Genomic DNA, 12,802 nt, shown 5'->3' with positions numbered 1-12,802 from the left:
GATTTTTTTTTTTTTTTGTTTTTGTTTTTGAGGTAGGGTCTCACTCTAACCCAGGCTGACCTTAAACTCTCTCATCTGTCTCCTAAGTGCTGGGATTAAAAGTGTGTGTGCCACCACACCTGGCTTTCTTTCTTTTTTTTTTTTAAATATTTTTTGTTCATTTATTTATTTATTTATTTGAGAGCAACAGACACAGAGAGAAAGACAGATAGAGGGAGAGAATGGATGCGCCAGGGCTTCCAGCCTCTGCAAACGAACTCCAGACGCGTGTGCCCCCTTGTGCATCTGGCTAACGTGGGACCTGGGGAACCGAGCCTCGAACCGGGGTCCTTAGGCTTCACAGGCGAGTGCTTAACCGCTAAGCCATCTCTCCAGCCCACACCTGGCTTTCTTAAAATCTTTTTTTCCTTTCAAGGTATGGTCTTTTTCTCTGGCCCATGCTGACCTAGAATCCACTATGTAGTCTCTGGCTGGCCTTGAACTCATAGCAATCCTCCTACTTCAGCCATCTGGCTTAGATTTATTTATTTTTTAAGGGAGATTTTAATTAAAAGTGTAGGATATCTCACTGTGCTAAGGGAACCTGGAGGGAGTGGTCCTTATCCAAGTTAGATTTGTCACCATATATATATATATATATATATATATATATATATATATATATATGTACGTGTGTGTGTGTGTGTGTGTGTGTGTGTGTGTGTATACTTGTTTTTCAAGACAGGGTTTCACTCTAGCCCAGGCTAACCTGGAATTCACTGTACAGTCTCGGGGTGGCCTCAAACTCTGGCAATCCTACCTCTGCCTCCTAAGTGTTGAGATTAAAGTATATGCCACCGCACCCAGCAAAACGTATTTATTTTTGTAGTTTTTTTTTATGGGGGGGGGGAGAGAGAGAATGAATTGGTGCACCAGGGCCTCCAGCCCCTGCAATCAACTCCAGATGCATGCGCCCCCTTGTGCTCATGTGCGACCTTGTGTGCTTGCATCACCTTGCACATCTAGCTTACATGGGACCTGGACAGTTGAACACAGGTCCCTAGGCTTTGCAGCAAGAGCCTTAACTACTAAGCAATCTCTCTAAACCCCAAATATATTTTTATTTATGAGAGAGAGGTAGCGAATGAGTGCACCAGGGCCTCTAGTCACTGCAAATGAACTCCAGATGCATGTGCCACTATGTGCATCTGGCTTATATGGGTTCTGGGGAATTGAATCTGGGTCCTTGGGGTTCACATGCAAATGCCTTAACTGCAATGCCATCTCTCTTGACCAGATTTGTCATTTTCTTATGGGCAACAAAATAAATGCTCAATGGTGAAGTCAAGTCTCACAGTTGGAGGTAAAACTGGAGCTGACTATCCTCTTACTTGAAAATGAGCCTATCCCGTCTCCCAAAGCTTACATTTAGCTGCTGTAGTCCCTCCTGGTTTCCAGGTCTGTTTCTGATCCAATGTTTCCCAAGGAACTCTGTGAGGTTAGATGCCCTATCTGCCACATTCTTCTGTGTCCCAAGTTATAGAGACAGACAGTGCTTTGGAAATATTGCTAAATTAGATGTAAAGGAATGACTTGGCAGAGCTGGCCATGATGTGTGTTGATAAGCCAGGTCAAAGGCTTGAGGAGGGTTGTGGGCCTTTGGGAAGGGCAGCAGGGAGCTTGACCAAGTGTAGGCCTCCATGTTCACTGCGACAGTCATATCATAGCACCTCTCAGGTCTCTGCCTCATCCTGAAACACGAGGAATTTAGCTTTCAAGAACTAACATACAGCCTGCACAATTTAACGTGGTTTTATTAAAAAGAGAAGAGGAAGAAGAAAGAAAGAGAGAAAAAAAGAAAGAATAAAAGCCAAACAAAAAGCTCAATCCAAGACCTCTGGGTTCTGGGAGCAGGTTAGGTCTGCAGGGAAGATAAAACCTGGAAGACCTTAGAGGGCCTCTGCAGCCCTTGGACGAGCGAGAGCCTGGACGCTGACAAAAAAGCCCAGCGCTTCTCCAGGGCTCCACCCGGCTCTGGGCTTGTGGTCATCTACTTCAAAGGTGGGGGAGTCAACCCCTCCCAAAAGACAAGTGGGGGTTCTGTCCCCAGAAAAAAGGCAAGGGTGGGCAGTTCTGGACGACCCTTAGATCTCTTGTCAAAGTCATCAACCAGTTAGCTGGGAAGGAGAGGATGGCCCAGGGCTTGATGGAGCCTATCAGCGCCACCACAGAAGGTGGTGTTCAGCCGAAGCTGGGGAGGTGGGCTCATATGCACAGATGGACCTCCAAGTTTGATCCGAGACTCAAGCCCCACGGGGAGGAAAAGGCCCTAGCAAGAAAGGACCTGGGGACAGTTTCCTCCTGGGAGGGCAGGATAGAGTAGGACCTGGGCTCCGGGTGGCAGGAGACCCTCAGGAGCCCTGTGAACTGCGGGGCAGTGCTCGGATGGGCCGTGGTGGGGGATTATCCAGGACGGGTTCGGGCCTGGCCCGCACACCTCCGCGGCGCTTCTGCTTGCGCAGCAGGTAGTTCGAATACTGCACCTCGGGCATGGCCAATTTGAGACAGGCCTCGGTAGCTGGGCCAGCGCCGCCTCCGCCTCCGCCGGCGGGCAGGTCGTAGCCCATGATGTCCACCTTCCGGCTGGGCTGCCAGGGCTGCAGCTGCTTGGTGCGGATCTGCGCGGCCGGCCGCAGCACGGGCTCGTCGCCGAAACAGCGGCGCAGCAGGCGCTGGCGGGCCTCGCGCAGTTCGCGCGCCTCGCGCTCCACGCACGCGCGGCCGGCGCGCGCCACGCGGCGCCAGAAGGTGGCGTTGAAGTGGTCGTAGAGGCCGGCGTCCAGCGCGTTCCAGGCGCGCGCGGCCCGCGCCAGCGCCGCGGGGATGGTGGCCAGGCGCGAGGTGGCGGCGCGCGCGTTGAGCTTGGCGTAGAGCACGTCGTCCAGGTCCCAGGCCAGCAGGCGCCGCAGCAGCACCAGCGACTCGTCGAAGTACTCGGCGATCATGACGAGCGAGAAGACCTCCTCCACCTGGCGGATGAGGCCCGCCAGGTAGGCCGCGTCGTCGCGAGGGCTGCGCTCGTTGTCGCCGCCCAGGTCGTAGGCCAGCGTGTTGTGCGCGAACATGGCGAAGTGCTCTCCGGGACGGTAGTAGGCCTCGGGCGCGCGCAGGAAAGCCTCGAGCGACGCGTTGGGCACGCGCCGGAAAGCAGGGCAGTACTGGTTGTAGTAGCTGAAGAGCGACTCGAACATGGCCGCCGGCTCTCGCAGGATGGTGATGTAGACGGTGCCGGCAGGCATGAGGCGCTCGAGTTCGGCGCGGTCGAAGCGTAGGTGGCTGGCGAGCACGTGCGGTGGCCTCGTGGCCGGGTGCACGAAGTGCGCCGAGAAGTTGCGCGGGTAGCAGAACTGGTGCTCGCAGCTGGGGTGCGGCAGGGCCACCGTCAGGTTGTGGCGTTCGGCGAAGCGGAACAGGATGTTCTGCACCGTGGTGCCAGCTGTCTTGTGCGTCTTCAGGAAGGCCACGGCCGTGTGCTTGGCCCGCAGCGGTGGGGACTCTTTCAGAGGTGGGCAACTCAGAGGGAACAGCTTGGGATACCTGCAAGGCCCAGGAGATTGTGAGAGGAGGCAATGCAAGGTTGACGCCGGAACGTCTGTCTCTCCCAAAGGATGTACAGTATGGTGGCCCAGCCTGAGCTTGAACCATTGGAAGGAACAAGAGAGGCTGGTGGCTGACTACCTTCAAGATGAGCCCTGTCATCCTTGCTGGCTTCCTGATAGCGGTGCCCTCCTGTGTTCTCCTCCCAACGAGTGTGACTAGACTTATGGATGTGCCTAAGCAATACAATAGGACAGAAATGAAGGGATGTCACTTACATCAGGAAAAGGTCGGGCTTCAATCTTCCTGTTTTAAAATTTTTATTTTTTATTAAAAAAAATCCACACCTAGATTTCAGATTGTACAGATTAAATAACTGTGCTAGAACCAACAAAAACCCACACTGAGGTCCTTGAGGACTGTGACATGGATTAGGAGTAAGGGAACTTTTTTCCAATAGGTAGTTAGCTAGAGACTGGCCCACCAAAACATGGATGCCACTTTGTCTGCCCTGGCAGAACAAGAACTCAGTCTGATTCAGTCTTACCCAAGATGGCCAAAAGCAATTCCTCAGCTATAGCTTCCTGTTTCTTCCCCAATTTCTAGGGTTTACCTCCCATAGGTGAGCCTTACCTAACTTAATGTTCCTCCAAGGTCCACCAGCCAACCAAGTTCTTCCCTACACACCTGAGCCTGATGAAGTTCGTTTTCATTCTAATAAGATGCCTGATTCATATGCATGGGCCTGAAACATGGATTTAAGCCCCTTCTTCCCTTCCTTCCCCTCCCTAGGTTTCCTTTGGAAGAGAGACTTTTCCTTACATGAAGGAGATTCTCTAGGTTTCCAAGGGGAGAACATTTTTTGGCTTGCGTGCTTCCCTGTTTGTTTTCCCTCTTAACTTTCCCTAAAATAAATCTCGTTATTTACCCTTAAAAAATTATTTTTATTTATTAGAGAAAGAGAGAGAGGGCACGAGCATGGGCACGCCAGGGCCTCTAGCCACTGCAAACAGACTTCTGATGCATGTACCACCTCGTGCATCTGGCTTATGTAGGGATTGGGGAATCAAACCTGGGTCCTTTACAGGTGAGCGCCTTAAATGCTAAACCATGTCTCCTCACTCCTGATTCTTAACTATCATGAGCATTAAGTGATAAAGGAAACTCTTAAGAGCCTTTGGGTATTCCTTATTTATAAATAAAAAATTATATATAAATTACAAAAATTCCCACTGGGAATTCCTGCCTGTGGCTGGTTTAGGGATCTCTGTGAGTTCGAGGCCAGTCTGAGAATTTCAGGTCATGCCCAGCAAAAAAAAAAAAAAAGAAAAGAAAAAAAGAAAAGAAAAGAAACCCTACCTTGAAAAAAAATTCTAAAGTCACCAAAGAATTTGGCAAGGGACACTGGGCCCATTCATACTATTCTTGGGAACACACTATGTAAAAGATGGGGATGGTGGGGCCCTATAAGATGTACATATTGCATTCATATATTGAGTCAGGAGCAGTGGCCAGGGTCTCACTAGTCATCACAGGTGCCATATATATAATTATACACATGTATATATAATTACATATATTTAAATATATTTTACTTATTTATTTGAGAGAGAGGAAGAGGCAGAGAGAGAGAATGGGTGCACCAGGGCCTCCAGCCACTGCAAACAAGCTCCAGATGCATGTGCCCCCTTGTGCATCTGGCTTACGTGGGTCCTGGAGAATCAAACAGGGATCCTTTAGCTTTGCAGGCAAATGCCTTAACCGCTAAGCTATCTCTCCAGCCCCTTGTTTTTGTTTTTTGAGGAGGAGTTTCACACTGGCCTGGGGTGACCTGGAACTCGCTATGTAGCCTCAAGGTGGCCTCGAACTTAAGGAGATCCTCTTCTACCTCCCAAGTGCTGGGATTAAAGGTGTGCACCACCATGTCTGGCTTCACAGGTGCCCTATATTAAGGTTGGTCACACATATAACTGAATATTTCCATTTTATAAATGAAGAAATCGGCTCAGAGAAGTGAAGGGCTTTGCCAACATAACAGGAACAATGAGAAACTGTTTGCGGCCCACTGGGGAGACACTCAGCTATGATGCTGTGAGAATGACTCAAGTTAGATTTGAATACCAGATAACTGGCTGGCTAGTTATATGACTTCAAACAACTGGCTCAATTATTCCAATGGTGTCCAATCCCTCCCTGCCTGTGTGGCTGTCGAGGACATGTATGGAAAACATTTTCAAAGTACTGGGAAGGTACAAAGTTCAGAGGCATTTTCTGGCAGGTGGAAGATTGGGAACAGGAGCTCCCCTCCTGTTGTTGATAATTCATGAAAGTTGGGTTCTTGAGGACAGTAAATTCCATGCAGCTTGGCCCCCCTCACAGAAGCCCTACCCACTTACCAGCTGAGTTGTGCCCCCTGGTGGATGAGAAGGCTTATGGTGCTGCACCCCAGCACCAGCAGCAGGATTTTCCTGCGGCTCATCTTGGTGGCCTGCTGCAGGCGCTGGAGGATGGGTGGCATGGTGGAATGCCCACTCCTGGACCAGCCAGGGCCTTGCTATCCAGGACTTCCTTCACCCGTGCTCATGGGGGCTCCTGGGGTTCTGGTATCAGGGCCAGTGTTCCCAGAAGTGCGACAGGACAAGGATGCAGACAGATTTGCAGTGGGCAGAAGAGATGAAGCCAGGCCCTAGGAGGACTGCTGCAGAGGAGAGCTCCAATGAGTATGGTGAGCAGATAGGCCAGGGCATATCGGATTCCTGCCTCTCATCATCAAGACCCTATCTCCTCACCGGTCCAGATAACCTAGTCTTGGGTGGAATTACAGGGTCTGGGATGTGGCCAGCCCTTCAGACTATAGCCATTCTATCTCTTGAGCCCTGTGTCTGTGTCTTGGACTATCCCTAGCTCATCTTTGCCTCATGACCAGTAACTGCAGAGCTGGCCCTCAGACTGTGCTTTCTCTTTTTAAAGTCCATGTCCTTAGACCTGATGTGTACTATTGCCATTCAAAACTGATTTCTCCATTTCTGCCTGGTCTGGCAGTTCTACATGCTGCTGAGCCCTGAGCCTTCCTGGCTGGGCTCCCATGCTAAGGGCCCAGTACTGATAAATCCAGGAGGTAAAGAAGGATTTGAAATCCTAGAACACTGTCTGGATTCCATCCTCAGACACTTAAAACCCAGGTGGCCCCATCAGCTGACTGTGGTGCAGGTGCTTGGCCAAGGCAGTGGGTGGCAGCCTGGGACAGGGGTGGTAGAGTATAGCTGTGGTTACAATTTGTTGACCTGTGAAAATTTCCAGCAGTAGTTGAGACTCCATTCTAGGTAAGCACAGGAGCCAGCTTTCTAGCCAGTCTCCTTTCCCTGCAAGAATGTACTGGCTCAAGGGCAGTAGCCCAGGCCTTGGCAGTCCATGTGGAAAGTCACTTTCATCAGTCATGTGCCTGCCCCCAGGCTAAGGTGAGTCTGTCTCACCTCTGGAGCATGTGTCCAGGTTCAGACTCAGCTTCAAACCCACACACTCCTTTCCAGCTGGGAGGAGGACTTGCAATCTTATGGGCATGTGCAAGGTGTGGAACTAGGACACCTAGTCCCAGGAGGACTGAGGTAATATGACCATCACCTAGCTCTGATGCTCTGGGCTTGGTTCCCATCCCTACCCCCCACCCCATTAATCCCAGATTACATTTAAACCTGTTTAGGTGGAAAGATGTCCCATTTACACTTCCTCTTATCTCTGGGCCCCATCACCTGGTTTCCTTCATCAGCCTGCAGACAAACTAATTCTCCAGGAGCCCAGAGGGTAGAAGGTCTGACCACAGAGGACAACCAAGGGTACACAGCACAGGAAACCTAGGCCCTCCCTAACTTTAGGGATTTCTGTAGTTGGCCTTCTGAAGGAAGAAGTCAAGTTCTTGGCTCTGTGAAGATTTATGCCTTCTGTGTTACAAATCCTGCCTGGAAAACTTGGTGACCAAATAGTTTCCCAAGGGACAAGTGGGGCGGGGGAGGGGCAAGTTTATTTCCACCTTTGTTAAATTTGCTGAAATCACCCTATTTCTCAGAGGAATCTAGGCCAGCCAAAGAGGCCAAGTCTAAGGGGAACTACAGCAGGCATTTCCCTAGCCACACAGAGTATGAAGGGGATGCCTGGTACACCCACCCATTCCACTCCCAGAACTTTGTCTACTGCCTATAAGGCTTAGCTCTGGGAATCAGCCAGATCCCTGTCTGAGGCCTGCCTGGGGGGAACAAGCCTTCATCAGTGCAGGAATTTCTTGTATACCAGTCCCCCACTTCAGGGATGGGAGCTAAGGACTTTGGTTTGTGTATCATTTACAGATACCACCTGGTCTATTCCTTTGCAGCCTCTACAATTACAGAGTTTTTATGACAGTGAGGCTCACCCTGCCTTAGGATCAGTGCTTCCTGGGCTTGACTTGCAATCCCTCTCCCACTCTGTGTTGTGGCTAGTGCCACCTCTCCAGAAGGCAAGGCATATTTTTCTCTGTGACAGATCTTCAGGTATTTGGAAACACCAACCCTGTCTCCTCTGGATGGGCATCCAGCCAAGCAAGCCAGTCCACGTCTGGACAGAGGGTACCACTTGGGCACTGGAGAAGGTCTGCCTTCCCTGGGCCAAGCTGCTGCAAGATGCCTCTTTTGGAGATAGACTCAGTAGTAGTGGAAACCATGAGGACCAAGTAGAGTGAGTTTCCCTTTGGTTGTAAGGCCGAAGTAGGTAGGTGGCCATGCTGCTGGGCCCAACTTTAGAGCAATCACCTTGGATACTATCCTCAGAGACTTCAGACTACTCCCCCCAGTGTCTTCTCCATAGAGAGAAAGAGGTCCTCTTGCCATCCTGGGTAGGTCAGGGTGCCAGCCTTATCAGAATAGCAGTGCTAATTTTAGAACAATCTACCTCAGACTGCTGCCCAGTTTTGAAAATTGCTTTCTTTTCTCCAGGGAACCAAAGAAGAAATGGTATAGTCAGTCAGAGCTTTGGAAACTGGCCCGGGTGCCCACCCACTCCCAAATAATCCCGTTCTCCTCTTTCCCCTCTGAGCTTCAGTGCTGATATTGATGTACTTAGAGGAGGGGATGCCCTGGCCTGGACCACTGAGACCTGACTTCCCAATGACCCCGACTTGGGGTATGGCACAACCCAGAGAGGAGTGAAAGGGAGCCAGAGACCCAGAGAGGAGAGGGTGAGGTCAAGGAAGGTAGCACATTAGGACCTAGGAGATCGAATATCTTCAGTTCCCTTTCCCCACCCCCAGCCTGCATCAGGTCCCCACCAGCCTCCTCTCTGCTACCCACCCCCGCTTCATCCCTGCCTCCGAATTCCTTTCATCCTCTTTTCTCCATCACTACCCACCCCACCTTACATTCCCTCAATTTCACTCCAGCTTCTCCCAGGGCCATGGTCCCTGAGGTCTGGTCACCATAGGGGACAGGCCACATTTGCCCTCTCAGCGTCTCTTTTGCTCCCTGCCGGTAGCATGCCTTCTCCTCAAGATCTCAGGGCACTAGGTCCCCACGACAGACATTCTCCGGGGGACTGCCTCCCTGTGCGGTCCACCTCGCCCCCCCCCCCCCAGCCCAGGCCAGCCACTGCAGTACTCACGCCGTGCGCGCGGGCTCTGCCTCCGACTGGGGTGTATGTGTGTGTATATATGGATGCCCTTCACTCCTGGCCCCTGGTCCTGAAACCCGTACAGTCCTACATTCCGAGGGCGCCAGGGGCCCTGAGCGCAGAGTGCCGGTTGCTTGCCTCGCTGCGCCTGGATGGGATCAGGTGGCAGCAGCGTCCGTCTGCTTAGCTCGGCTCCTCTCGGCTCTGCCCGCCACCCGCCCGTCCCCCATCTCACACCGGAGGCGGGGCGGGGGCGGGGGCCCGGGTGGTTCAGGGGAGGGGGAGAGGAGAAGCAGTGCGAAGGGGAGGGGGACCCCCGCGACTCGCCCGCTGCCAGTGAGCATTCTCCAGTGGCATCTTTGGATGCGGGCATCTCGCTACACCCTTACAGAGCTCAGCACCGATGTGGCCAGCTCCCTTCGCTCCATCAGAAAGGGAAACTGAGGCTGGGAAGGTACCTGTATACTCATTATTGGGCATTTCTGGGCCCTGCTGGTCATCCTTGGGCTGGTGGAATCCCTTTTGAGGAGGCAGGCCCCTCTCTTGTTCTTGCAATTCTAGTAGAGAAAGCTCCAATCCTGTCTAGTCCCATCTGCTCTCACTACCACTTCCCTTTAAACCTCAGCACCTGAGGCAGCTCATGCACTCCTTGCCAGGACTCCAGAGGGCTTACTCCTGACCACAGTTTTTGTCAGACTGGGGTTCCTGCCCATGCACCTTGCCCAGGAACTAGAGAACTCCAGTTCCATGCTGTTAGTAAGAGTCCATCCTGAAATCAAGAGAAATTTCCCAGAATCCTGTTACTTCCAGCCTTGAAATGGGTTCCTGGAGCTTCTTGTCGGCTTCTTAGTCCTCAACTCTTGGTCAGCAGCACCACCCCAAATTGTGTTAGAACCAAGAGCCCCCCAACATTTGGTTCTGAGGCTGCCATGGACCCTTCTTTCTCCTTCATTCTGGACTAGGTAAGGAAAAAAACCTGGAGCTGGGACAGCCATCTAAAGCTGGGACTAAATGCTCCCCTTTGGGCTCATAAAGGCAATAGGTAAGGTATCATGTAAGGATCCTTGCAAAGGAAAAGGGAATAAGGACTTTGAATTAAGGGATCTTTTGGGCATGGTGGCTCACCTTTAATTTGAGCACTTGGGAGGTAGAGGTAGGAAGATCACCATGAATTCAAGGTCAGCCTGAGACTACACAGTGAATTCCAGGTCAGCTTAGGTTAGAGGGAGACCCTGCCTCAAAACACACACACACACACACACACACACACACACACACACACACAAAGAGAGATCTTATCAGCTTTTCAGTCTTCCCTTAACTTTCTCTGCTCTGCAGTTTGGGGGAAGCACCCTGTCTGCATCCCAGGGTTATAGTAATAAACTCAGACTTCACTTAGTGTATCCCTTTCTGGCTCTGGCTAGATTACCCATCAGTTCTGTTTATATTGCCTTAGAGACCCTGGCCCACCCTCTATCCCAGTACATTGGGGCACCATCCTCAGATGACCTACTCTGGGCTCTCCAGTTACAGGGAGCAGAGCCTTCCTTTGGGCTACAAATGGTTCTGTCTGAATGGACTAACAAGCTGAAAGGAAGGGCATCACTGCTCTTTCTTTTGTGTTGACCTTTCTGTCTTTGGCATTCCCCCAACCCTTCCCCAAGTGGCCTGGGGTAGTAGTGATGGTGATGAAAGGGGCAAGTGTCAAGATGTAGGTAGTGGTGAAAACAAGAGCTAACCTTTCTTGGCCCAGTCTTTTCCTCTCTTGAACCTCACCTTCCCTACAACTCGTTCCCCATTCTTCCCCACCTTCCCAGCCACTTATCTATTGGGGACAGCTGATGAAATGAAGCTGGTCAGAGAGAAAAGATCTGAAGGGTGTGGGTAGGTGGGAAATGAGACCATTTCACTTGCATCCCCCTTCCTTATTCATTCCACATCCAAACAAGTTGTCATTGAGGGCAGAACTACTGGCAGAGATGGAGAGAGAAACTGAATTGATGGGACAGGTGTAAGTTGGACAAGAAGTGAGGGTCAAAGAAAAAAATCCTTGTTGGGCCATTCAGGAGACTGAAGTAGGAGGATCGCTGTGAGTTCAAGGCCAGCCTGAGACTACTTAGTGAATTCCAGGTCAGCCTGGGCTAGAGCAGGAACCCTACCTCAGGAAGAAAAGAGAGAGAGAGAGAAAGAGAGATAAAGACTGGAGTGATGGCTTAGCAGCTAAGGCATTTGCCTACAAAGTCCAAGGACCCAAGTTCTATTATCCAGGACCCAAGTAAGCCAGATGCAGAAGGTGGCACATGTGTCTAGAGTTTGATTACAGTGGCTGGAGGCCCTGGCACACCCATTCTTTATCTGCCTCTTGCTCTTTGTCTCTCTTTCAAATAAATAAATAATTAACAAAAGCAGGGCTGGAGGGATTGCCTAATGGTTAAGGCATTTGCCTGCAAAGCCAAAGATCCCAGAATTGATTCTCCAGGGTCCACATTAACCACATGCACAAGGTGGCACATACATTTGGAGTTCATTTGCAGTGGCTGGAGGCCCTGGCGTGCCAATTCCCTCTTTCTGTCTCCCTCTTTCTTTCTGTCAAATAAAATAAGTAAATAATTTTTTTAAAGATAAAATCCCGTTAGGTCCTTTTCTCTCGGTTTTATTAATTTGGTGTCTCTGATGCTCGGTAAGATCACATGCCTGCTCCTGTTTAGGTGGACTGAGGGAGGGTGGGCCAGAAAAACTTTAAAATGAAGTTGGGCTCACACCTATAAATCCCAGCTTTCGGGAGATTGAGGCAGGAAAATCCCTGCAAGATCAAGGCCAGCCTGAGCTACATAGTGACTTCCAGGACAGCCTGGGCTACAAAGTGAGATTCTATCTCAAAAACCAACAAACAAAGGGACTGGAGAGATGGCTTAGCATTTAAGGCATTTATTTACCTGCAAGCCAAAGGATCCAGGTTCGATTCTCCAGAATCCACATAAGCAGAGCACAAGGGGGCGCATGCATCTGAAGTTCATTTGCAGTGGCTGGAGGACCTGGCAAGCCCATTCTCTCTCTCTCAAACAAACAAATAAATAAATAAATAAATAAAAATATATTTAAAAAAACCCAACACAGCCAGGCATGGTGGCGTACGCCTTTAATCCCAGGAGTATCATCGAGAGTTCCAAGCCACCCTGAGACTACACAGTGAATTTCAGGTCAGCCTGACTTACAATGAGACCCTACCTCAAAAACAAACAAACAAACAAAAAACCCAACACACAAAACAAAACTGAAGCAGGGCATTGTACAGCATAACTGCAATTGCGAGTTCGAGGCTAGTCTGGGCTAGTGACACCGTGCGGGGGTTGGTGGTGGTGGAGAAGGAGACTTAAAAAACGAAAGATGGCTGGGTTAGGTGGCACACACTTTTAATCCCAGCACTTGGGAGGCAGAGGTAGGAGGATCGTGAGTTCTAGGCTATCCTGAGAGACGATAGAGTGAATTCCAGGTCAGCCTGGGCTAGAGCGAGACCCTACTTCGAAAAACAAAATGAAAAAAGAGGAAAGTTAAAATGTTTTATGAAAACTACAAGAAGGGAAGGTAAATG

At 50.5% G+C, this 12,802-nt stretch overlaps 1 protein-coding gene across 3 annotated transcripts; it reads right to left on the bottom strand.

The window, feature by feature from the left end:
• Positions 1–1,775: 1,775 nt before the first annotated feature.
• On the bottom strand, positions 1,776–9,986 carry Gal3st3 (galactose-3-O-sulfotransferase 3). Of its 3 annotated transcripts, none has more exons than XM_045155892.1 (3): positions 9,669–9,986; positions 5,973–6,274; positions 1,776–3,576 (listed from the first exon to the last, which is right to left on the bottom strand). In XM_045155892.1, the coding sequence occupies exons 2-3, from the start codon at positions 6,092–6,094 to the stop codon at positions 2,391–2,393; spliced, it is 1,308 nt and encodes a 435-aa protein (XP_045011827.1). In that variant the 5' UTR covers positions 6,095–6,274; positions 9,669–9,986; the 3' UTR covers positions 1,776–2,390. The 3 variants fall into 3 exon arrangements, with proteins under 3 accessions (XP_045011827.1, XP_045011809.1, XP_045011816.1); XM_045155874.1 differs by lacking the exon at positions 9,669–9,986 and adding an exon at positions 9,202–9,430; XM_045155881.1 differs by lacking the exon at positions 9,669–9,986 and adding an exon at positions 9,202–9,430 and having other exon boundaries at positions 5,973–6,271.
• Between the last annotated feature and the right edge of the window lie 2,816 nt (positions 9,987–12,802).

The sequence above is a fragment of the Jaculus jaculus genome, chromosome 1 (genome assembly GCF_020740685.1).
Source record: "Jaculus jaculus isolate mJacJac1 chromosome 1, mJacJac1.mat.Y.cur, whole genome shotgun sequence".
NCBI lineage: Eukaryota > Metazoa > Chordata > Mammalia > Rodentia > Dipodidae > Jaculus > Jaculus jaculus.
This window is presented reverse-complemented; position numbering and strand designations above follow the sequence as displayed.

Excerpts from the sequence above, each read along its gene's own strand:
- Gal3st3 (XM_045155892.1), bottom strand. The coding sequence starts at position 6,094 with ATGCCACCCATCCTCCAGCGCCTGCAGCAGGCCACCAAGATGAGCCGC. Across the intron at positions 3,577-5,972 it reads CAGGGGGCACAACTCAGCTG|GTATCCCAAGCTGTTCCCTC; the intron begins GTAAGTGGGTAG and ends TGGGCCTTGCAG.